Below are 24,666 nucleotides of genomic sequence, written 5' to 3'. Positions count from 1 at the left end.
GGAACAAATATCATTGACTTCTGGATATGAACGAATGAGTAAATTTTAGATGGTGTGAGCACACGCTTTATATAATAGGAAAAACTGTAGTGCCCCACACTTGTTACAAATGCTAAAATGAAGAGTATAACAACTTGAAAAATAAGCAAACAGCAACAGAGCCACCCAGCACCACAAAAAAAAAACATGTATAATCTGTAGGTTAGGTGTAAATTGACCATTTTTACATGGTAGCAGGAGATATGTCATCTGCTATCCACCTCTCTCATTTTAAAAGCGTTAATAATAATCTAATCTAAATTGTAGGAGTTGTCACAGCAGAGATGTTCCGACACATGCAGAATTCTGAAATAATCCGAAAAATGACTGAAGAATTCGATGAGGTAATTTAATGAAAGTGCTGAGAATGTATTGATATTAGAATGTTTTTCCATTTTACCTGTCCTAATCCTACTGCAGATTTCTTCAAGTGTAAGAACAACTGTAAAAATGACAAGACTTTGATGAATGAAAATCTTAAACTTTCTAATTTTGAACTTATGAGACTAGTAAATAAAATTCTATGTGTATGTAAGTGATTTCTTAAATTATTAATAAAACAAATGTCCACTTTCAGTTTTTGAACAGTGGGAACTTCTACTGCTGGGGCTATGTGGCATACTTCCTCCAATGTCCCCCATACCCCTCCGTGTACATGAGGCCCTTAAGTCTTTTTTGAGGAACGCGTGAAATGTTTGTTGAATTTATTTCAACATGTCCATTAATCTACAAACTGTGGAGATTTGAATTTGATTATTCCTTAGTTGAAGACTAATGCTTTCCATTTCATGGGAAATGTAGTTTTCCTGCCTTCAAGTTGTCATTTATTCTCGTTCCATTGAGTGTGGGGTAAACGAGATGGACTCTTATTTATTTTGTTGGGGTTTGTGTTTTTTTGGTATTGTTTTCCTTTTACCCTATGTTCCGAAGAATGTGAAGATAACCAGATCTTCCTCCCAAAATTTGTCTAGTAAGGATTTTTTTCCTCAAGTTAAAATCCAAAGAAAATTAGTAACTTTAACAGATAAAGGTTTAAAGGTATTTTATTATTCTTTAGCTTTAATTCATAAATGGATTTGATTACTGTCATGTCACCTGAAATTTAAAAAGCTTCAGTTAGGATTATTTGTTCAGATTTGTTTATCACTCTGTTACGCTTACTCTTTCTTGTAACAATTCTAATGAACATCTCAGCTCCCAGATTTCTAATCCCTTTTCATGGATATATTTTTTGTTCTAAGTTGTAATGTAATTTGGCATCTTATCTGATCGCAGCTGATCGCTTATCTGATTGCTGCTGATCGCAGAAACACTAAGAGAAATGATCATCAATTGTTTTTCTGTCATTTTATCATTATTTATAAGGGTACCCAGAGCAGGAGAGGAGTACACATTTCTTATTTTCAAGGCGTAATTTCTTATTTTCAAGAAGTAGTTTGTCATTTGACTTAAGGAATTTTCAGTCTAATATGTAAGCATCTCCTTAGAAACTTCATTAAAGTCCTGATCTGAGTGTTCGTGGATGTTAACTAACGCTGCATGTGATGTTTTTTTGTTCTAGTGTAACCTGAAGCAGATTTTAGGCAGTAGAAATCAGTTGCTAATTTGGTATATCTGATTTTGTGCAGCTTCTGTTGTAGGACTTGTAGTATGTTGTGTCTGCATATAACAAACCTGAGCTGTAAATTAGAGTAGATTTGTATTTGTGCAATAAGGTTATTCTGATGGATTGTTTTTTGAGATCTTTTTGGTTCTGAGGTCTTATTCCTCTTTTTATTCTCAACTTAAAAAATAATTCTAAAGACATTTGAAAGAGTTTCCTGTTTGTATCTCTCTCTCTTTTTCTTTTTTAAATAGGATAGTGGAGATTATCCGCTAACTATGGCTGGTCCCCAGTGGAAGAAGTTCAAATCCAGTTTTTGTGAGTTCATTGGAGTACTCGTCCGACAATGTCAATATAGCATCATATATGATGAATATATGATGGATACTGTCATTTCACTGCTTACGGGATTGTCAGACTCACAAGTCAGAGCATTTCGGCACACTAGCACGCTGGCAGGTCAGTGAATTTTTCTTTACCTGTTTATTGCTTCTGTGTTATGTCTTGTGTTGCACAGCAAGAAGTTGTTCTGACAGAATGTTCGGCTCATGTTTCTTTGTGTGATATGCTTTTCTAAGGCAACTAGTTTTAGTACAGATTACAGTGCGTTACTCAGAGTTACTTTAAAGCTTTCCTTACCAGCTGTGTCTAGTACTTCATTTGTTAGCTTTAAGCCTACTAAGAAAAGCAAATAGAAAAAAACTTTACAAAAATAGAGTCAAACTTCTGTATGCTCTGCATTAAGTCAAACCAGAGTCATATTTTAAATTGGATGCGATTTTTAGTACACATTTAAACTGTGCTTTATATAGAGGCCATGGCATACTGTAATTGAAAGTAGCATATCTATTCATTGCATTAGAAATAATTTTAAAGAAATCATCAGTGATACAGTCACTAAATTACTGTATGGTTTTAAATTTTCATTTTACTTGATATTTTCAAGTTTGTCAAGCTATCTAGGTATCTGTTATGAGCTAAATATGACATTTATTTAAAACTCCCTGTGATAATGGACAACGATTAGGCTTACTGGATAAGCAACCTGTCAGTCTGCAGAGTTTAACGAAGAAGGGTCTTGGATGGCATCAGGCAGCAGTCCACTTATGTCAGGCTTATTGTAGCAATTTTAATCTGAGCAAGGTGAATTTAAACTGTACATGAAACTGAGTTTCTGCCACACTAGAAATAGTTCTTGTTAGTTCACTGGAGCTGTCAGATTTACAGCAAATTTCAGCTCTGGGTGTCTGGTCAGCTGCTAAATTTCATTGGCCATCTTCTTTGAATATACATTAAAACATTACATATTAGGCTGCTGCTCTGAGATTCCCACTAGTCAAAGCATTTACTGTGGAGGGAGGAACAAAATTGCTTTTTATTTCAAGTGAATATACTGATTCTGCTGTATCATCAATTTGATTGTTGCACCGTACTGCAAATATAAACTTCAGCTCTTCAAAACCACAGTTTGAGTACCTTTTTAAATTTGAGTTGTGCCTGAATGGAAGTTGCTGAAATTGCCCTGTTGCATGTTAATTTCTGTCACACAATGTTTTTTTTAGTAGTCTTGTTTGCATTTGTTCACATCAGTAGTCAATTCTGTTGATTCTGTGTAGTTATTTCTGCATTTCACATGATCACAGCTTGTATTCTTGATGATTGGGTTTTATATAGGATAGAAAAAGCCAACAAAATCCTTGTATTCCTATTTACTGTTATTTGCAGTAATTTGGCTTCTAAGATTAGCTCAGACTACTTCTTTTCATCTTGATATCCTTAGAGATCACAGCATGTGACAATATTTAGATATATCTGCATGTCTTTATGCCTTACTCATCAACTTTATGCTAGTGTTAACAGTGTTCTGCATATGCCCTGTTGGCTGCCTCCTTGTTTACGGGGTAGGCATATTTGTCTGTGCCCTTTTAAAAAGGGGTGATTAAAAAGTAAAATCACACACAAAGAAACAAAACCAAGTATTTTTACATTTTGGTTGGTTGTCTTTTAGTTGGCTAATATTGCTTTTCTGCTTTTGCATGTAAAGGAATAGTTAAAAGTTGCCTAATTAAAATGAAATTGATGGGAAAAGAGTGGTTCGGTATGGTGGGCGGTAGTTGTCTAAAACATTTCCTTTTGAAGGAAAAAAAGCTTGTGTGTTTTAGGTTTAATGATTGGGCAATATGACTCTTAACTGATTCTCATAATGGAATCCTTTCAGTGTTTCCTGGGCTACATTTATAAATCTTACATTCCACATATTTTTTGGGGGGAAGCATGTCCTATATATCCATTCAATAATAATGTTGATAGTATTAAAAAATAACAAAGAAACAAAAGGTCAGTGTGTTATCTACTGTGTTGTTAAGTAGTCGTGCAGAACAATTTCAGTAAAGGAGTAGCACTACATAAAACAGTGCTGAAGTCCTGAAGCTTGTGAATCAAGAAATCTACAGTGAATATATTTTCATAAATACAAAAACTGGTGACAGGAGGGGAAGTATCAGGATGTTTATCTATCATCCTTCTTCAAATATAGGTAACATAAATAATCTTTACTATTTTTACTGTTTTGTAGCCATGAAGCTGATGACTGCTTTAGTGAATGTGGCATTAAATCTTAGTATTAACATGGACAATACGCAACGGCAGTATGAAGCAGAAAGAAATAAAATAATTGGGAAACGGGCTAATGATAGGCTGGAACTCTTACTGCAGAAAAGAAAGGAGGTTAGTGCTTTTTGTCTTCTCGTGTGCTTTATGACTGCTGGAGGATGAACATTGATATATGACAAACAATAATTATTTTTGCCCTGTAAGGGTTTTTTGTTGTCCTTTTTGTAAAGGTAGTTAGAAGTCCATCTGTTTCATTCTTTAATTTCTTCATATTTTTAATATTTAAAAAACTTAATCACTTTGAAAGTGCTTCTTTCTGTTTTTCTGTAAAAAGAGTTAAATTTCAGATAGTGCCATTAAAATTATTAAGAGAGACTGGAATTGGTAATAGATAACATTTTGTTGTATTTCCTGACCAGTTTTCTGAACAGCTGAAATATTCAACAACAATTTCCATGCCTGGACTGTTTTTAGCTTCTAGAGAACCTGTCAATCATGGTGCAAAATGCTGCTGTTACGATGTCAATATCAGTCTCAGAATAAACTGTTTTAGGGCTTCTGATAGGGTCCTTTCTTCTACAGAAATCACTAAACAAATTGAAAATGCTATCTGCTTCTATTTTCTTTATTTCTGTGTGTAAGGGATTTGCTGAATCATTGCTGACAGTGCTGTCTTGTTGAAAGCTCTAGCTCATTCAGGTTTTAGTTTTTATTTTCTGGGGAACGGGTGAGTTTTTTGCTTTTTAGACATGAGAAATAACTTTGATGATTAAAGGGGGAACATTTCTCCTTCGGTATTCAACTTTTTGCGTTGTTACTTGCTGCATTTTTACTGCCTCGAAAAATTAGTTTTTTGTTTATGTCCCAAAGATCTTGCAGTTTGAGACCAATCTCTTAAATACCCAAGCAGTACCATTAAATGCAATTGTGCTAGATGTGTGTGCAGGACTAGTTCTGTTATAGGTAATACATGGATACAGAGAGAAATGCAGTGATGTTAAAGTGGAGACTTTTTCCCAATCTCAATTGTTCATACGTAGATTGGCCTTTAGGATTTCTTACAAGATTTTCTAGCTTTGGTTGTGATTTTCAGTTTTTCTTGTACTAAGTGAAAGTAAGCTTCAAAGTAACATTCAATCAAATGTTTAATTTCAGGGTTTGTTTCATTTATAACAGCCTTCTCTAGTACAGAAATTTATTTTATCTGTTGATTTTTTTTTTTGCAAGTCTCTCATTTTAATATTTTTTTTTCCCTCTCTCACTCTACGTCAGAAGACAGGTATTGTTAGATTAGATAAGTGTTAGATATTTTGGCTTGTTAGTCTTTTTATTCTTGCTGTATTTCTTTATACTTTTGCTTCCAATTCCAAAATCTTGTGATGCTATGGAAACTGTTGGTTCTTACTCTTTGTTTAAAATTCTGTAGGGAGAAGTCTTTATCTTTTGTAACACCCACCCACTCTCTCCATTATTCTGTCTGAATAATGTCTCTTTAGGGTTTATTTGGTTGTTGTTTTTTGTCTGATTTTTGTTTTATATATAAATGTTAATTTGGTTTACTGGAAAGCCTATATCTGCAGTCATTGGCTATTCTCATTAACACTGGCTTATTCTGTCCCACCTTAATAGTTCAAACTGCAAAAAGAACATGCTTCTCTTCTGACAATATTTACTTAACTTCAGATCTTTCAACTGACTTTCTTGCACTTTCAAAGCAAATGCAACTCTCTGTGTTTTAAAAGATTATGGATCATTTTTCAAATCCCTTGCGTGTTGTCTCCTAAGTTACTTTTCAGTTCCATATTCATAAATTCTTTTTTCCTGCCATTACTTTGTTTCTGGATTTTTTTTTTCTCTCTGATGTTATGGCCGAGGTGGAAAGAAGCGTGCAAAATGGTGTATACTCTGCTCATGCAGCCACTTGCAAAGTGCTTGATCTATATTTTCTCTATATAGATCCTATACTTTTTAGGATAAAGAACAGTCTCTCTGTTATTTCACGTTTTTCATATGTTATTTCACATGATTTAGATATTGACCTAGTGTAATACAGGTCCATAAAGAACATAGCATATGTATTAAAAATTGGGCTAAACATTAGGCTTAATAAGTCACTCACTAGAAAATAACATCAAGTTTCCTTACAAATAATTTCTGAAGGGGCCTGCAGAAACCTTAGCTATCTTTGCCACAGTTGAAGAATTTCAGTGGTCAGAATTACCAAAACTTACATGCTGTGGTAGATGAAATTTATTATAGTGTATTGTACTGAGAAACACACTTGTAGATATTTCAGGAAGGGATTTAACACCCATACTTGTGAAGTAAATGTTCATTTAGTTTAGTTTGTCTAGCATCAACACCATGTGATCTGACTGCAGAAGTGGTGATCTGTATTTATGTACTCTGTTCATTCTTTCAGCTCCAGGAAAATCAAGATGAAATAGAAAACATGATGAATGCAATATTCAAAGGTGTTTTTGTGCATAGATACCGGTAAGCTTTATTTATTAATTTATTTTGGAAGCTGGTGACTAGTTACTTGTAATTATTTATCTCCTTGCTCCAATTGTTCTGCTTCTCTCCACAGAGATGCAATTGCTGAAATAAGAGCTATCTGTATTGAAGAAATTGGAATATGGATGAAGATGTACAGTGATGCCTTTCTCAATGACAGCTACTTAAAATATGTAGGGTGGACTATGCATGATAAGGTAAGCTGCGCTGAAGGTAAGGAATGGAATATCAAGCATAAATCTACGTTTTTGGATGTTGATCTTGCCAAATCAGGTTCTGACCTCTTAGCTGTTCTAATCAGTCACTACTTTTCTTAGCACTCACAAGCACTAGTGTTTAACATATGTATAAAATACTGATAAGGTTTGAATGGTTTTAGAGAGCGTGTACAGATTTTTAAGGAAATGTTACTTGTAAGGAAATGGCCTTTTCTATTTATCTAGTTACTTATTTTTTGTTGATGCAGATTTTTATTCTGTAATACTTAACTATTTAAATTGAATGCATTTCATATGGGATTATCCAATCATGTGTCCAGACAGTTTCTCTGTTTTGCCAAGTTAAGAATCTATTCTGATATTACCAGGTAACTTAAAAAGCATGTGAAAAGAAATCCCCTTTGGTGATGAGTGCCCCGAGCTGTTACTTAAAAGCTAAAGATTCATATCTGTTTGGAGTGGTCAAAAGACATAGCTTATGAATGATCCTTGATTCATTGTATACTCAGCAGATTGTCTCAGCTCTTGTATTTGTTTCAAGTTACTGAACTTTAAGTAAGACAAATAAGGGATTTTCGCTCATGCTTTTTATGGGTTTGGCATCACAAACCAATAACCACTGGCATTGGTGTGATAAGAAACTGTGAAGTCTAAACACTAAACTTCTGCAAAGTGTTTGTATCTGTACCTTACAACATGTTCTCTGCTACAGGAAAAAATGTATTTCAGAAGGAATACTTGTTTGTCCCTGTATCTACTTGGTAATTGTGATCCAACAAGAGATGGTTATTAATGATATATGTGTTGCCAGCTTTAATTAAGTGAAAGGAAATATGTTGAATTCTACTTCAAAAATGTCTGGAGATTTAAAATACACTTGTTTCAGTCTTTAAAGATGTATCTTGACTTAGAGATACTAACTGCAGTAAGACAGATTTTTCTTCACTTGTTACAAATGGACATATTCTTATGTCATTAACATGATATTGATGGTATATCTTGACAACATTTAATCTTTGAATTAATTCAGACTGCAAAAGAATCTTGTCATGTCTGATTTGAAGATCACATCTATATTCTACACTTGACTTTAATCCAGTTCTTAATTTTATTTTAGCAAGGGGAAGTAAGGCTGAAATGCCTAACTGCTCTGCAAGGGCTTTACTATAATAAAGAGCTTAATTCCAAATTGGAACTCTTCACCAGTCGGTTCAAGGTTAGTGTGGCTTCATATTTTTAAGAACATTAAAAATATATATTTTTTTATTTGTATTTCCTTTCTTTGCTCTTTGAAAATAATCGTCTTTTGTGTTCTTAGGATAGAATTGTGTCTATGACTCTTGACAAAGAATATGATGTTGCAGTCCAAGCAATAAAATTACTCACTCTTGTTTTACAGTAAGTATATCTCCTTACATGACCTATAACGCACACTAAAACAGAAGTATTTCTGACATCTGTGGGCATGGACAGTAGCCTGACAGAATTCAGATAATCTGTAGTCTAGAGAAGTGTCTCTGTTTCTTACACTAGAATAAACTAGAGTTGTGGAAGTAATCTGGCTAAAACAGTGTTGTTACTTACCCACCACGGTTAAGTAAAGAGATGTAGAATTGAGTCTCACAAATCTGAAGCTGTTGTGGAAGATTTGAACTAGAGAAAATAAATATAGGGTCTCCTGAGCAGTAGTTGAACTTCTGAGCCTAACCTTTTACCAAATGCTCATGCTGTGTAGGTAACTGCTGTTTAGCAAGATTTTGGAACCAAAATACTTTGGTTTTATTTTTAGGATGCACATTTGAAGGAAAAGCTTTAGCTTCTCCTTCATTTCTATCTCCCATCACTAGAGTTCATGGTTTTTTTTGAGTCAGCCTCTTTTTCTTTCCTTCATTCCATCCCCACCCCTAGGAGTAGTGAAGAAGTTCTGACTGCAGAAGACTGTGAAAATGTCTACCATCTGGTTTATTCAGCTCATCGGCCAGTAGCAGTTGCCGCAGGGGAATTTCTTTATAAAAAGTAAGAGGGGAAATTAGTTTTTTACTTTTCTTGTAGATTTTAATGTGTGCATTAATACTATGGTTTAGCTTTAATTAAGAAAAATTGAATAATGAAGTGGCCTTAAGAAATAACTTCTAGAAAATGTAATACTAATGTAGTTTTTCTGAATAGAAAATCAGAAGTAATTTTGAAGCCTACATTTTAAAAGCTTCTACGTACAGAATAGATAATACAAGCATTCATCTCTCGTCTTCTTCCCCTTCCTTACTGTGTTTTTTGAGACATTTAAAAATGCTCATGTAGTAGATAAAGTTTGTACTTCTGTCATACTAAGCATTTTTTCCCTAAAAAAGTTGTATCGGATGACCATTTCATGAAGTATTTTTCTGTAAAACAAACAAAATTTGTTCAACACCTTCATCAAATGTTCAGGAAAACAAGATAGTTTCCATCTAATACTTTTTAGACCTTTTCCTAGTATTTCTTTGCTGCTTTAAAGTCTCATATGGGGATGTTCAGTAAATGCTAGTATTTGCAATTATCGCTGATTTTGTACAGTATTTTTTTTATAATTACATGTTCCACTGGACGCTGTCAGTAAAATACTAACTCAGCAAATACAAAATTGTTCAAATAACATTTGTTCCAAATTACTTCAATTCAAAATAAAACGTAGAGCTGTGCACTGAGATATTAAGTGTGCATTTGTAAAAACAGTACATAGATATAAAATTAATGTGGCAAAGGCAATGAAGAAGTTTGTCCTGAAATTGTTCTTCTTTTAGGCTTTTTAGCCGCAGAGATCCTGAAGATGATGGAATACTTAAAAGGAGGGGAAGACAAAGTCCGAATGCTAATCTTGTGAAGACGTTAGTGTTTTTCTTCTTGGAAAGTGAAGTAAGTTGGTTTCATGGGTGTTTTTTCAGTTTGCTTTTTGTTTTTATTCCCCCCACCCCCCCAATCAGTTAATAACTATGAACCTATCCTAGTTTTTCTCCATTACTTGAACATTCCAGAGGACATAAGGGACAGTTTTGTGTGGTTTTGTTTATTTGTAGGATCTGTTTCTGTAGGTACATAATGTTGAGACAGGCTGTAAGCGCTCTGACAAATATTTTTCCCCCGTTCTTCATGGTAACATACAGGTGAAAAGAGATTCTGATTTAGGAACTCTGTAAGGAGGTAAGAAGGGGGGGGGGGGGGGGAAGCATACGAAAATAAGAAGTTACCAAATATGCTCAAGATCCTATCAAGTGCTGAGAACCTCCTTTAGGTGAAAGAATTTAGGATTTTTGCTATTTCTTAGGATATTTGTTAGGGCTAGGCTTGCAGTTTTTGAAGGTTGGTCACACAACTAATGGTGTTAACGCTGTTCCAGAAACTACAGACAGGTGTTTTTGTATTCTACTGTTTCATACTCCTAGAAACTAAAAGTAACTCTGTAAAGGTCAAATAGGGGAAGAAAACACAACCAGACAAGGAAGCAAAACAAAACAATGAAACAAACGAAGAAACACACACACAAAGCCCCTCCAGATTCTGATGGATCTTGCAGCACTTAATACTCTGCAATAGTTGAGATGGATTTATCTCTTACATTACTTGGGGAAGAGGGATTTCTGTTGAATCAGAGATCTCACAGCATTTCTATGTTGTGTTTTGTTTGTTTGTTTGTTTGTTTTTGCCATGGACAAGAGCCAGCAAGGAAAATGCCCTGTATTGTAGCAACTTCTGGAATGAACTTTATTACTAATGAAGAAAAATACTTATTTTCTTACTTATGTTCTTATTTCAGTTGCATGAACATGCTGCTTATCTTGTGGACAGCATGTGGGACTGTGCAACAGATCTCTTGAAGGACTGGGAATGTATGAACAGTCTTCTGTTGGAGGAACCTCTCAATGGAGAAGAGCGTAAGAGATTTCAGTAGTTCTTCTGTATATTGCTAAGCAGTTTCTATTGGGTGTGACTTATAAGGGAACAAGATGCTTACATTTATGAGTACCTGTACATTCTCTATTTTTGAATGACTATAATCACTAATTATGAAACGTGAGGAGAAGAAGAAAGAGATCACTTCTGGTATGGAAGCTAGATGCTGAAGAAGAGAGGCAGGGAGTATGGGAGAAAAAAGAGGGAATAACCATGCAGTGTCCAATTGTCTTGTTGTTCAACAGGGTCTGGCTGCACTTTTGGGCTTAAAGAAACTAATTGCTTGTGAAACTGGTTCTTTTACTCAATGTTAAAACTATCATATGGGAAAACACTGTCATTTTCTTAATAACTATAAAAACAAAAAAGCTGAGATAATTCTGTAATTTATGGGTACTAGTAAATGGACCTTAGAATAATGAGAAAGATCTAAAATGATTATAAAACTTGATAGTCTCTTCATCTTGCCCCTTGACTTGTCCATTGATATCCCCTCAATTTTAAACATTTTCCTGTGCTGTTTTAAAAGGTGCTTATATTCTCCATCTCCTCACCCCTTTATTTATTTACTTATTTATCATTCAAAAAAAACCGTTTTGCTTCTTGGTTATTTGTATTTGTGGAAAAGCACAAATAAATTCAGCTGTATTATAACGTCTGTTTCTTGAAATTTCAGCTCTGACAGATAGACAGGAAAGCGCACTGATTGAAATAATGCTTTGTACAATTCGGCAAGCAGCTGAATGTCATCCTCCAGTGGGAAGAGGAACAGGGAAAAGGGTAGGAACCAAAAACCTGCTTATGTAGACATGTGGAAGTGGCTTTGTGGGGACAGTGTGGGGAGAAGGAGACAGTCATAGGCGGCTGCTGCTGAAGGGACTGAGTTCAGAAATTGAGTTTGTTACCACAGCCTCCAGTGTCTGACAGCCTTGGTTTGTTCACTTGTTCATGACTTTGGCACATAATTAATATTGTTTGGTCTACTGTCTTTGGTTTTGCTATTAAAAGTACTACAAAATTGATTTTAAAAGAAGGTTGGAAAGAAGACCAAATTCAGTATGTGAAAAAACTATAAGGCTATTTTCAATTTTAAAGAGCACAATAAGAGAGAATTGGATATATTCCATAGATTGTTTGGAAGGACCACAGTCCAACCAATTGGCTTTTTTTTCTGATTATATGAAGTTTAGGCAGCCTTCTTTTACTGAGACATTAAGCTGGGAAGGGAACTGCTTTCAAGACTTGTGCAGCTGTTGGTGAAAAACCTATGTAGGTACAGACTGAACATTTACTCAGATATGAAGATCAGATTGGCATATGAATTGAATAAATATTAATCATTAAAAATTGTAAGCAAGCTGGAAAAATTGCTGTTCTTTCATTATCAAGGAAAACATTCTGATCACAGTGTTTTGTTGCAAGGAAGGTAAACTTTTTGTCTAGATTGTCAGTTCTGTTTTGAGCATAATCTCAATAGTTTTAGGTGCAACTCTTAATTGCATTTTCTGAGTGCTGAAAATTTTTATATTGACTTTTTTTCACTGATATTTTATAGTGATGTTAGAAGGTTGTAGTTGTAAAATTCTTGCAATACTAATGATTTAGGTGCTGACAGCGAAGGAAAAGAAAACCCAGTTGGATGACAGGACAAAAATTACAGAACTTTTTGCAGTGGCACTTCCACAGTTGTTAGCAAAGGTAAGTTTAATTCCATTTCTTGCTGTTGAGATGCTGTTAAAATGTTCAACGAGAAGTATAATTTCTGTAATTAACTGTATGGCTTACACAAGTTTTCATTTTTTTCTTATGAGTCTTTATTAATGTTTGATTGTTCTGTGATGTATTGTGTGATATTATATCCAAGATTATTTGCATTTGAACTCTTTATTTTTTCCTTGTCAATTTTACAGTATTCTGTAGATGCTGAAAAAGTCACCAACTTGTTGCAGTTGCCACAGTACTTTGATTTGGAAATTTATACAACAGGGCGACTAGAAAAGGTAAGGTAACATCCCTTAACACTTAACAGAAAAGGCGGGGTGGGGTAGATGGGGAAAGGGACACATGACAACAGAATTTAGACTTCCTCATTGGAATTTCAGTCACCATTGTAAGTGCAACATTTTTCATTAAGTGTGACTTGGTCTGTCAAAACCCTTGTTGAGGATAAGACCTGAACATAGGTGTCCGGCTGCTGTTCTTAGCTTTAGAAGGCCTGTTTTGGCCAGTTGTAACAGAGAATCTCGTCAGGTAGATTAACTTAATGCAGAAGCGTTTATTGTTGTGTTAGGGTCGTGTTTGAGGTATGCTGTTTGAGAGAGAAAGCTTATAGAAATGGCTTGCTAAATTTTCTTTTTCTGATCACTGAAGCTAGTAAACCACAATCTTCATTGCATGAAAAAGTGGAAAACTACCAGATCGCAAATTAAATAGTTACTGCTCTGTTTATTAGCTGTGGTAATGAAGCTGGCTGTTCCTGTCTGTTTTCTCCTTCTAAGATGCACCAACTTGCTGCATTGTGAAACAAGTAGCTGGAAACGATTAGGGTCAAATAGTAATAAAATATTTAGTTGACAGCATAGCCTAGAGGGCAGTGAGTGACTTGGGGCGAGGAGAGGCAACAACTGAAGTTGGTTTCAGTGCTAACACTTAACATGAAACTAATTCTCCATTTATACAGCTTTTAAGACCATGTATAAATGTTTTTGTGGGTGGGAGATAAATGCTTCTGTGTAATTTATCTGTCATTTCAAATTTAAGTGTTAGATAAACCCATGCCAACAGCTGCAAATTTTTAATAACTTTTTAAAAAATAGATTGAATTTTCAGTCTTTGACAAGCTCCTACTTAATTTTAACTCACTGTTAATTTACCCCAAAGTATCACCTGGTTTCTAGAACTGTTTTGTATTCTGTATCAAGCTTTAAAAAACAAATAAGTAATAAATTGAATTTTAAAATTCAGTAAGTTTTATCAATTTTTTTTATTTTTTATTTTTTTTTTTCCACCTTGTTGTTCTTGTAGCATTTGGATGCCTTACTGCGACAAATCCGGGATATTGTGGAGAAGCACACAGACATAGATGTTTTGGAAGCCTGTTCAAAAACATACCATGCTCTCTGTAACGAAGAATTCACAATCTTTAACAGGGTTGATATTGCAAGAAGTCAGTTAATAGATGAACTGGCAGACAAGTTTAATCGACTTCTTGAAGACTTCCTGCAAGAGGTATTTTAATGTGCAAGATCAACTTTTCCTGCCCTTGTAAATATTTCCAGCATGTTTTTCTGACTTGCGAAATTCTGAGGTCAAGCATAATAATACAGCAGTATCATTGCTGTGATTATGTGATTGTTTCTTTACATCAGGACAGTGATTCTTTGGCCTCTTTTCGTACAAGTATTTTTGGGGAATTTGAGGTAAATTTCAGATAAACTATGAAATTGTTTGAATTTTCCACCTTTGCTATAAAGATTGTAATTTTGAGAGATGTAGCGTTCTAGTTCTGCTAGGATTCTCAGATGTACTAGTGTTGCCAGTCTTGCCTGTGATTGATCTTTTATCAACAACAGTGTGCAAAATCTCTGGAAAACACTTTACATCCTTGAATGTATTTAGTAGGTTAAAAATAATTTTATTCCTATTCTTTGCTGCTTAAGAGAGAGAACTTCCTGGTATGTTATTTAACGTCATTAAGTTCCTCTGATATTGAGACATTCATACGGGACATTTAGACAAAACTTGCTTCTCTTCCTCCTTATCTGTGAAAGCATGGGAAGCATTTTGTTGATAACTTCTTTGTTCACACCTCTCGGCAGCAGACTTATTTGGTCATGCTTTGCTCCTTTTCCTCTTGCTCATTGGCCTGAAATCACTAGATGTATGTGGGCCAAGTAGGAAATGTGCCTAGTAATCATTTAGTTCCCTGTCTGTAAGAAAGAAAAAAAAAGAATGAGGGGTAAAGCAAGGAAATGAAATGTCAAACAGCTGACTAGAAGGAAAATGACAAATACTCCGGTAGAATTGTTGAAATCCATAGTGCTTTGGTCATGTGCTACCATAGGACAGGAAAATGCGTGGCAGTTGCAGTGTGACTGATACACCAATACTTGGGTTATAGCTGGTGTACTGAGGGGGGTTTTCTGTGACCTCAGATGGCTTATCCTGTGTACCCAAATAGATACTATTTTGCACCTTTTCTTTGTACTGCTTTTCTCTTTCCAAGTACAAATTTGTCAGGCGTTGTGGGACCATCAGAACTTCCTTTACCCCTCTTAGAGGCTTAGGTCTGCGATTAAAGATTGAGGTACTGACCCGTGGCCCGTCTAGTCCAGTATCTATTGTCTGACAGTGGCCTCTGCTGGATTCTTCAGAGAAAATTGAAATACCTACATAATACACAGAAATCTAGGCTGCCTGAATACATTCTTCCTTCCCCCTGCACTCCTCACCATATTTTTCCTTGTGCTGCTGTGTTACTTCTAAACATGAAAGCTGATTGCCTTTTCAGCAGTTTGGGGCATGCAGTGCATTACTTTCTCCCCCAACCCCTTCAAATCTTCTAAAAACAAGCATGTCATTAATAAATAATTTAGATAAAGTTATTTTTGCCTCCCCCCCCCCCCCCCCCCTTCTTTGTGACTTATTACAATGTGGTTTTTAAATAGGGGGAGGAACCTGATGAAGATGATGCTTATCAGGTCTTGTCAACATTGAAGAGAATCACTGCTTTCCACAAGTAAGTAGGCTTCTGCACATAACTGTCAGGATTTGTGTTGTATGATTTGTTTTTGTAGTAGTTTGTGTTTTGTTTTTAAAATTTTAGACCTATAAAATTTTATGGAACTTTTGTTTCAGTGTGAATGGTGGAGTGTTGTGCAGAACATGGCGCATTTCTTGAATATATAAGGAGAGAGAGATGCAAAACTGAAATCTTCTGTTTTGGTTTGGGGGAGGTTGTGTATGTGTATATACATATATGACTGTATTTTTTTTTTTTAAGTGAAGCTTTTAGTAGTTGTTACCATTGAATTTCAGAAGTGGTGTTTCTTTTACATCTCTGTTTCATTTCTAATGCTTCTAGTGCTCACGACCTATCAAGATGGGACTTGTTTGGCTGCAACTACAAGTTATTGAAAACTGGCATTGAAAATGGAGACATGCCAGAACAGGTTTGTAGCTAAAATGTGCTCTTTAGGTACAACAGTAAATAGCTTTTGTTGCTGACTTCCATTGGCCTCTTTTTAATTTAAATTTTTTTTCTTTTTGATTTCAGATTGTTATTCATGCACTGCAGTGCACTCATTATGTAATCCTTTGGCAGCTAGCAAAAATCACTGAAAGCAGTTCCACAAAGGTATGCCTTGTTCCAGTTGTGTTAGTAAACAAATGTTTGTATGTACCTGCAGTGTCATCAAACAGGAAATGTGATGGAATCAATTAAAACTCAGAAATTTTTTATACATACACCTGTTGAAAGCTGCATTTCTAAGAAATTCTTCAGAATTCATCATTTTAACAATGAAATACTTGGCTTTTAAATCATAATATTTCCCTAAATTGTTATGTTTATTATTGACACACAAACACTAAGTTGAAAGAATCTTAAGTAATTGAATATATCTATTGTGATCATGGAAGATAAACCTCTGGCAAATGTCATTTTTCTAATTTTACTTCTTCAAAAATCTCAGAGAAGGGATTGCAGTTTTCTTGTGTCCATGGAATTAACGTGTTGTAGGCGTCTGTCATAGTTTACTGGAGGGAAAAGGACTCAATTTGCAATCAATGAATTGTATCATTTTTTTTTAAAAATTAATATATTAGCAATTAATTATTACAATGAGTTTGTTTTAATGTGAGAATGTATACATTTTTGCCTTTTTTCTTTGTTTCTGGGTATGGTAGTGTGGGCATCCAATATATCATAGGAGTAGAGAAGCATGATATGTAACTTGAGCTATTTTTTTTTTTTTAATAACAGAGAACACCTATGTGAGATCATAGTGTCTTCTCTTTATATTTTTAATCATGTTATGACTTCATTAATCCAATGAGTAATTGCAGCCTTTCTGACTCAGTCATTAGAGTCTGAAGTTCTGCTAAATGCAAAATTCTTCAACACATGCTGGCCAACTAGTTCATCATCTTGCTTTTAACAATTATTAAAAACAGAATATCAGATACAAAGTGCATACATAGATTGTTGAGAACTCTTTATGTGAGTGAAGGATTTGGAAGATTTATTAGCTTATTCTTTTAAGGGGAAGCAGCAGTCTGAGTTTTTGGTAGCAATGATTAAGACTTTATCACAAACCTGACTGCAGAAGCTGAAGTAAATATTGAAAAGTTAGGTTAGAAATGAAGATTAACTTAGCTATTGTGCAGTAAAATGTAATTTGTAATACTTTTCAACAGGAATGAAAATAACTTACTTGGAGAAAAAAATAGTCCTTTATTAAGACTATTTCTGCTCCAATATAATAATATTTGGTAAATTAAAGCTTTTACAGTTGTGGTTGAGAAGTTAAACCTGTTTTATTATATTTAACTGTTTGACTGCTGCCAAATATATACCAGGTATATACAGAAGTTCCATTGACTTAGGTTCAATGTCAATGGAACATAACAGCAAAGAATTTGACACACAGAACCAGAAGTGACAGGAATGTACTGTGCCTAAAGATTTTTGTTCCATAACAAAAATTAAATTCTAGGCCTGTGCTGTCTGTGAACAGGTTGACTAAGTATGAGAAGTAGCTTCATGATGCAGGCTGTTGAAAGTAATAAATATCAAATTAATTATATATTTTTTTAAATTTAAAAGAATAATTCTCTATAAAAGTAAGAATATGTTCTTGTGTGTAGTTCACTTAAGATTGGTATAGCAATCTGAATGGTAAATGTTGAGATAAAACCTTGTATGTAGTGAAAGCGTTCTAAAAACTTACTATATTTAAACTCTGTACAGTCATAGTCAATAAGTGGCTGTTGCTTTTGTGACTCCTGTTGAGATTCAATGACGCATTGTACCAACGTGCTACCTGTTTTCTTGAAGGGAGAGACTTCTTTTGTTTTAGATTGCTTGGATAGTTTTTAAATTTCTCAGGGGTATTTCTTCTTTGTCTGGCCTGACGATAACTTGTAATTGGACTTCCCCAGTTCTGCCTGAGCTAGAATCTTTGCATGTTTAGTTGAGTAACTAGAAGTTAGGACACCAAATATGCTATGCAGATGGTATTTGTATCAGTTTGATACTTTATTTGCTCAGTAATCTACTTTCCTGGAAGTCATCGCAAATTTTTGAAGTTACTTTTAAAATCACTTATTTTTTAGAGAAGAGGGAAAGAAAACCCCAACTCGTATCTGACACTTTGCTTTATCCCCAAGCAGTGAAATAAAAGTATACTACGTAGCTGTGTCTGGTTTAGCTGCACAGCTACCTAAAATCTGTACTTAGGGCTGAAAATACAGATATTTTAAAAAGAAAATGCTTTGTGCACTGTTTTTTGTTGTTACTATTTATTTTTTTAATAGTTTTGCCGATTTCATCCCAACTTCCATTTCTATTGTAGTACACAGGATGACAAAATTGAGGGAATAGCTCCTTGCTAATTTTGTTTGTAATAGTGAATTTAACTAATGCAGTGGACTTTGATTCGCATCTACGTATGAGGTCTGTGGTGGATAGCTCTGAAAATGCATGCACTATATATGAATATGAAATTGAAAAAGCTGAACAGTTACATGAAATCTTTCTCTTTAAAGGAGGATCTTCTACGTCTGAAGAAGCAGATGAGAGTGTTCTGTCAAATCTGTCAACACTACCTGACCAATGTAAACACTGCAGTTAAGGAACAGGTTAGTGATTGTTGTTTATCCTGATAGTCTTCTAATATTATACTTCTAAAGAAGTGTCAAATACTAGCAAAAGGAACTATTCAAGTTTATGTGAGGATGTGGGATAAGTGTCTTGGATGCTTAGGCTTAATGCCCTTTGAGTCTTCTGTGTACACTGCACTTTTGTGTATTTGCCCTCTTTTAAGTAATTTAGGTGGGATTTCAAAACCAATTTAAACTTGATTCTTTCTAGTAACTTTAGGCAGCATAAACTTTATTTGAAGAGTGGTTTTTTTAATTGTTCTTGTTATTTTATGTAGACAATGGGCAGGTGCACTGTGGAAGCATTACAACTTTTATTTTAGGTGGGATAGTTCAATCTCAAACTCTTGGTTGTCATGTCACACACCTCCAGCGGAGGTGCTTGTGGATTTGTAGACAGAGTTGGAAGGGATGGGAACAGCTATATAGAAGATGCAAGTTATTTATTTCTTAGAGTGCTTTTACACTGCCACGTTTCCACTATTATACATATGTAACGAAGCACTCAAGACCCATGAAGAAAACAACCTTCCTCTCCCCTTCTTGTAAACACATGGGAACATACATGGTCAATTTCACTCTTCCTCTTCGGTATGGTGCTGCATACAGAGTATATTCCTCACTTCAGAACCCTAGGATTTTGTGCATCTCTGGATCAAGAGAAAAAGCATGAGTAGTCAGTGTGTGTGTTAATGAAAACACGTATGCACTGTAACCTGAGGGATTTTATTGTTGAGAAGAGGCATTCATTTTTCTTGGTCGCCCTTCAGTACACATACACACTGGTGAATTGTTAACAGCATTAGTTCGAGGCGCTTGGAGACCATTCCAGCAAGTGCTTAAAAGCCTCAGCAGTGATGTACTGCTCAGGCTGTGATAGGAGCTTCAGATCTAAGGAGTTAGGGCACTGAGTAAAGCTTCAGATTTTGCTTGAGTTCCAGGGAGCTGCATTCTGATGACCTATTTGTCTTACCAATTTTGTAGTCAGTCCCTCATGTAGTTGTTCCTTGTGGCTAAGAGTTTTAGCTGAATCCAAGTCCTTAGATAATTGAGACGTAAAATATGTAGGTATTTAGTCCATGTCAGGAGTGCCTGGTATCTCAGGTAGGAGACACAAGTCCTGGCTTTTTGAAGGAAAATACAGGCATGAAGGTTTGGGGATTTTTTTTTTCTTCAGTTTTGAACTGAGATATCTTGCCTTGAGTTCTGAGGGTAACTGGGTCAGCTGTAGGGGCTGGGTCTCTTCCAGTCTGTGTTCAGATAGTCCTTCAGCCAGGACATTTGTATGGATTTCAGGATCCACTGAAGAGCACAGGTAACTGATAGCAGGATTAGTTCAAAGTAAATGCCATAACAACCTTTAGAAAGCTAAAACAAGATTAAAAAAAAAAAAGTTTAGCATCTCTCTATGAAGAAGGACCAAACTATCTTCTATAGATGTACTTTTAATTTAAACAAATAGAAAGCCCAGGAGAGTTTTGCTATAAAAGGTGATAAAAAAAAGTCCTTGAGCTTGTAGTTGAATATCTAGTCCACTTAGTCGTACAATTGCAGTTTTTGCAACTCTTGCTATAACAAGAATCTTATTATAAGTTCTTCCTGGAACTGCTTGTTTTAAGTCTGAGAGTTAACTAGTATCAAAGTCATAAGGTGTAGGGTGTGAAAGTATGACAAAAGTCACTGAAGCTCTGAGTAGGTCTCTTTAAAAATCTACTCTTATTTTCGGGCACATGCCCTAGAAACAAATTGCGTCAGTCACGTAGGGCATGTAGGTGTTTTCCCTTTCTAATCTCCTGGAAGGGAACTTCAAGAGGAGCGTATGTATTTCCATGACCACGAAAATGATAGCATTTCCTTTGAGGAGTTTGAGAACTGATCTTTACGCTAAAATGGTAGTATGTAAGAGATTATGGTGAAAACGATGAAGTGCAGCGTTAAGCAATGTATTGTCCAGTTAGTTTAAAGAATATCAGTCTAGGTACTGATGCATTCAGACTTCGTGGGGTTGTAGTACAGACATTGAAATCTGATGTCAGGTGGACAAGTTTGCCAGCAAAATGAAGAGGTGGTTGGTTTTTTGGGAGCAAGACATACCTTAGGATCTGAAGGGATTGAATATCCTCAGCCATGCTATGTGTTTTCCAGATGTGATCAAAACAATTAGAAAAGTGGAATGTTCTATGGTTGGTGACTGCAAAGTTCTCTAGTATCCTCATGTGGCATCCTTCAAGCAGAATTTGAGAGTTTCATGCTCTTCATATTTCATTCTTAAAATATTTTGATATTTAGTTGGATACATTTGTGCAGCATTTTTATTTAGAGAGAGTCATACAGCAACTTCATGTAGGAAGCTATTCACATTTTAAGTTCCAGTTGGCCTGTTGAGTTGATTAGGACTTGAGGCACCATCATACACCATTGGGCTTTAAATACTTAGCTCAGTGAAAATATGTTATTCTGTATTTAAATAAATTAAAATCCAGTTTCCAAGCAAATATTTATTAAGGCTTCTTTTTAATAGGCTTTCACAATTCTGTGTGATGTGTTGATGATCTTCAGCCATCAGATTATGACAGGAGGACGTGATATGTTGGAACCACTTGTTTACACTCCTGATTCTTCATTACAATCTGAACTACTCAGTTTTATTTTAGATCATGTCTTCATTGATCAAGATGATGATAATAATAGTGCAGGTTGGTGCAAAACTTACGTTTCTTTTATGTTATTTGCCTTCTAACTAATACATTTGTTTGCCAGTGGTATTTTGTGCCTTTATTTTTTTTCTCTTCTTCTAGCAATGAGAAATGTGCATGAGCAAAGAGGTAGGTTTGTGGTTTTTTTCTAAATGTCAGCAGCTGTTTAAAGCCCTTTATGTTTTGGGGACATGTAGGGTAATCATGATGGTTTGTTTTCATAGGCACAAATATTATATATCTCAGGAAGAGAGACTTGTCAGTGGGCAATGAAGTGCATTGCTGTCAGAATTGAGATTTGATTTTCCTAAACCCTGACCACTAGCCCGCATCATTGTATACAATACTTAAACTTGAAGTGTTTAAACCCAACAGTTTTCATCTTCCAAACTCTTTGCAGATGGACAGCAGGATGATGAAGCTAGCAAAATTGAAGCATTGCACAAAAGAAGAAATCTGCTTGCAGCTTTCTGTAAACTCATTGTATATACTGTGGTGGAAATGAATACTGCTGCAGACATTTTCAAGCAATATATGAAGGTAAATCGGAAGGCTAGTGGTTATACTTAGTAGAAGCATTAGAATATAGTAGCTGTGGATTTTTTATTGTTATTTAATTTGTTCCTTGTGAGATAACTGATTTGAAATACGAAGCCTACAAAACTCCGTATCAGTAGAAGGCCTGTTGAAGTTCTCCCTCCATAAGAGGGGGGAAAATAGCTGTGATGATTTCACAGTTCCTGTATAGTGGGGGAGCAGGAAGAAAAACTGATAATTGTTTTTACTTTGTTTCTAATAAATTTATTTTCTTAAGGATATCTGGTTGATGGTATATTTTTACCTCAGCTTTAAGTTTATCAGTCTTTTTAAGAATCTTCTCACACAGGTTGACTTGATATCTAGCCTTATCAAATAATTTCAGCTTAAATTTTGTAGAAGAGAAGAAGATTGTCTTGCAAGTTTCCTTTATTTCTCCTAGAAAAAACATGTTCCTTGTATCTGCTGCTACTTTTGTTAAATACGAAATCCCTTCTTGCCACCTGGGATTCACAGCTGCACAATAATATGAGTTCATTTTGTGAACATGTTAAAAACTTGCTTCTTGATGATTACATTTTAAAAACAAAAATAAAAATTCAGGCAGCCAGCTTTTGTATGAGTGCCCTTTATTTATATTCTGAATCGCAAAATAACTACTTGGGACTGTATTAAACTTCAAATACTTTAGAAACTGAACTGGCAGCTGTCTCTATTGGAAAAATTATAATTATGAAGTTGTCCATAAGAGCCTAGTTTAAACAGAGAAAATAGAAAACTCCCCATCAGAGTTACAGTAGTTCCAAAAAAGATTAGATTCTAATCTTGTACCCTGAAGGGGTGAATATGTGCTATTAATAAGTGTGTCATGGCCTTCAAGATAAATAGCTCATTCTGCCTCTAAAGTAATATTGATGACATTAAACGAGAATGAAAATAAATGGAAATACTGTTTGATTTTTTTGAGGTATTTTAAGATACAATTTTGATGGTGTAAGCATAAACATGTTAGTTTTTTTTTCTTTTCAGAGTGTCTGAATTTTTCTTTTAAATAGCGTAACAGATGTCATTTTCTGAAGAATTCGGTAGTTGTTATGTTTTCAACTAAAATGGAAAGTTAACCTATTTTGTTTGGATTTTTCCTAGTACTACAATGACTATGGTGATATTATTAAAGAAACAATGAGTAAAACAAGACAGATAGACAAAATCCAGTGTGCTAAAACACTTATTCTTAGCTTGCAACAGGTAAGAATGATTTACAATCTTCTAAGCATGAAATTCCATGCAGTATATCATGTGCTGTTGTTTATAGTGTGAGGTATTAATGAAGAAGCTCTTATGGAAGGTAGATTTGAAAACAAACAATTACTAAGACCAGTTGTGAGTTTGTTTTCAGTATTTCTGAATGTTTGGTAGGTGCTTCACCTATCTTTGAAATTAAAACGTTTTAGTGCTCTCTTCAGTAAACGAGCGTGTCTGTGTGGAGACCTTATGAATTCAGTCATGAGTTGGATTCATCTGCTCACATGGGCCATCTGCATGAATCTTACAGGATTGAGGAGAATCAGACCAGTAAAGCACATCTCTGCCAACCACTTCAATTCAACATAGATGTGTGCTACTGTTGAAAGGAAAATGTATCTCAATTTGTCCTCTCTCCACACCCCTTTGTGTCAGTACTGGAGTTCATACAGCTTACGTGGATCTGGTTGTGAACTAACCAGAAAAAATCCTTAGTGAAGCCCCTAAGCTGGTTTATCCATCTAGATATTATTGCCAGTACAAGAGGAGGATGATACCTTTCCTTTTGATAGCAGTGTGACATTAACTAGCTGATGGAACTGCAGCACAAAATATGCAGCTGAAGGCTAGGGTCTCCTTTTACTGATTTTGCTGACTTTTCACTAGAGTTTGCAAGTATTTGTGATGTCAGGAAAATTCTGTCCTTGTTAATCTTTTCTGTATCATGAACAGCCTGCCCCATATATTTTAAAGGGCAGACAGAAAATGGATGTGAATTTAAGAAGTGATTGGACTGTGCGCTTAGTCACATGGTCTAAACTTTTGGGCAGACCTGTGCGGTGCCAGGAGTTGGACTTGATGATCCTTATGGGTCCCTTCCAACTCGGGATATTCTATGATTCTATGAAATTGCGCACATAATAGGAAGGCAATTACATAAGCCTAATACAACTACAAGAATAGTAACACAAGGGGACCCAAGTATTGTTAAATATCCAAAAACAAACAAACCACAACCAATGGGGGGAGAGGGGGAGACATGAAAACACAATCTCCTTAAATTTAAACGTGAACTAGCATGTTTCTATGAAAACTCAAAACAGAAACCAAGCAGAGAAGGAATACTAGAAGTGACGAGGGATAAAGGGAATAACTAAGTTGGAGTAAGCTGCACCAGTTTAAAAGGAAGCATGCAGCTGTGGGCCAAAGTGTGTCTATAAATGCAAGTTAATGTGCATAGCCTGACTAAACCTGGTTTTGGTTTATTCTCTGTTACATGGGTGGGGAAAGGATGCATGTGTTGCACAAAATTAGAAGATAATAGAAAAATCATCTGTTGAAGAGAATTACAGAGAAATTCAGTAGGGTGTTGAAATAACTGATCTAA

At 35.2% G+C, this 24,666-nt stretch overlaps 1 protein-coding gene across 9 annotated transcripts in view; it reads left to right on the top strand.

Annotated features, from left to right (window-relative positions):
* The window catches only part of STAG2 (STAG2 cohesin complex component), a 74,944-nt gene that overhangs the window by 41,198 nt on the left and 9,080 nt on the right, over nucleotides 1-24,666 (top strand). For all 9 annotated transcript variants that reach the window (XM_080553279.1, XM_080553272.1, XM_080553275.1 and 6 more), the window contains 21 exons: nucleotides 307-383; nucleotides 1,897-2,101; nucleotides 4,218-4,369; nucleotides 6,678-6,751; nucleotides 6,846-6,969; nucleotides 8,108-8,206; nucleotides 8,309-8,388; nucleotides 8,899-9,006; nucleotides 9,774-9,885; nucleotides 10,784-10,901; nucleotides 11,597-11,700; nucleotides 12,526-12,618; nucleotides 12,831-12,920; nucleotides 13,945-14,148; nucleotides 15,588-15,658; nucleotides 16,004-16,091; nucleotides 16,196-16,276; nucleotides 18,688-18,780; nucleotides 21,323-21,497; nucleotides 21,898-22,037; nucleotides 23,181-23,282. In XM_080553279.1, the coding sequence (XP_080409405.1) occupies nucleotides 307-383; nucleotides 1,897-2,101; nucleotides 4,218-4,369; nucleotides 6,678-6,751; nucleotides 6,846-6,969; nucleotides 8,108-8,206; nucleotides 8,309-8,388; nucleotides 8,899-9,006; nucleotides 9,774-9,885; nucleotides 10,784-10,901; nucleotides 11,597-11,700; nucleotides 12,526-12,618; nucleotides 12,831-12,920; nucleotides 13,945-14,148; nucleotides 15,588-15,658; nucleotides 16,004-16,091; nucleotides 16,196-16,276; nucleotides 18,688-18,780; nucleotides 21,323-21,497; nucleotides 21,898-22,037; nucleotides 23,181-23,282 (2,390 nt within the window). The remainder of the gene's footprint in view (nucleotides 1-306; nucleotides 384-1,896; nucleotides 2,102-4,217; nucleotides 4,370-6,677; nucleotides 6,752-6,845; nucleotides 6,970-8,107; nucleotides 8,207-8,308; nucleotides 8,389-8,898; nucleotides 9,007-9,773; nucleotides 9,886-10,783; nucleotides 10,902-11,596; nucleotides 11,701-12,525; nucleotides 12,619-12,830; nucleotides 12,921-13,944; nucleotides 14,149-15,587; nucleotides 15,659-16,003; nucleotides 16,092-16,195; nucleotides 16,277-18,687; nucleotides 18,781-21,322; nucleotides 21,498-21,897; nucleotides 22,038-23,180; nucleotides 23,283-24,666) is intronic.

The sequence above is a fragment of the Anser brachyrhynchus genome, assembly GCF_964034855.1.
Source record: "Anser brachyrhynchus genome assembly, chromosome: 13".
Classification (NCBI taxonomy): domain Eukaryota; kingdom Metazoa; phylum Chordata; class Aves; order Anseriformes; family Anatidae; genus Anser; species Anser brachyrhynchus.
This window is presented reverse-complemented; position numbering and strand designations above follow the sequence as displayed.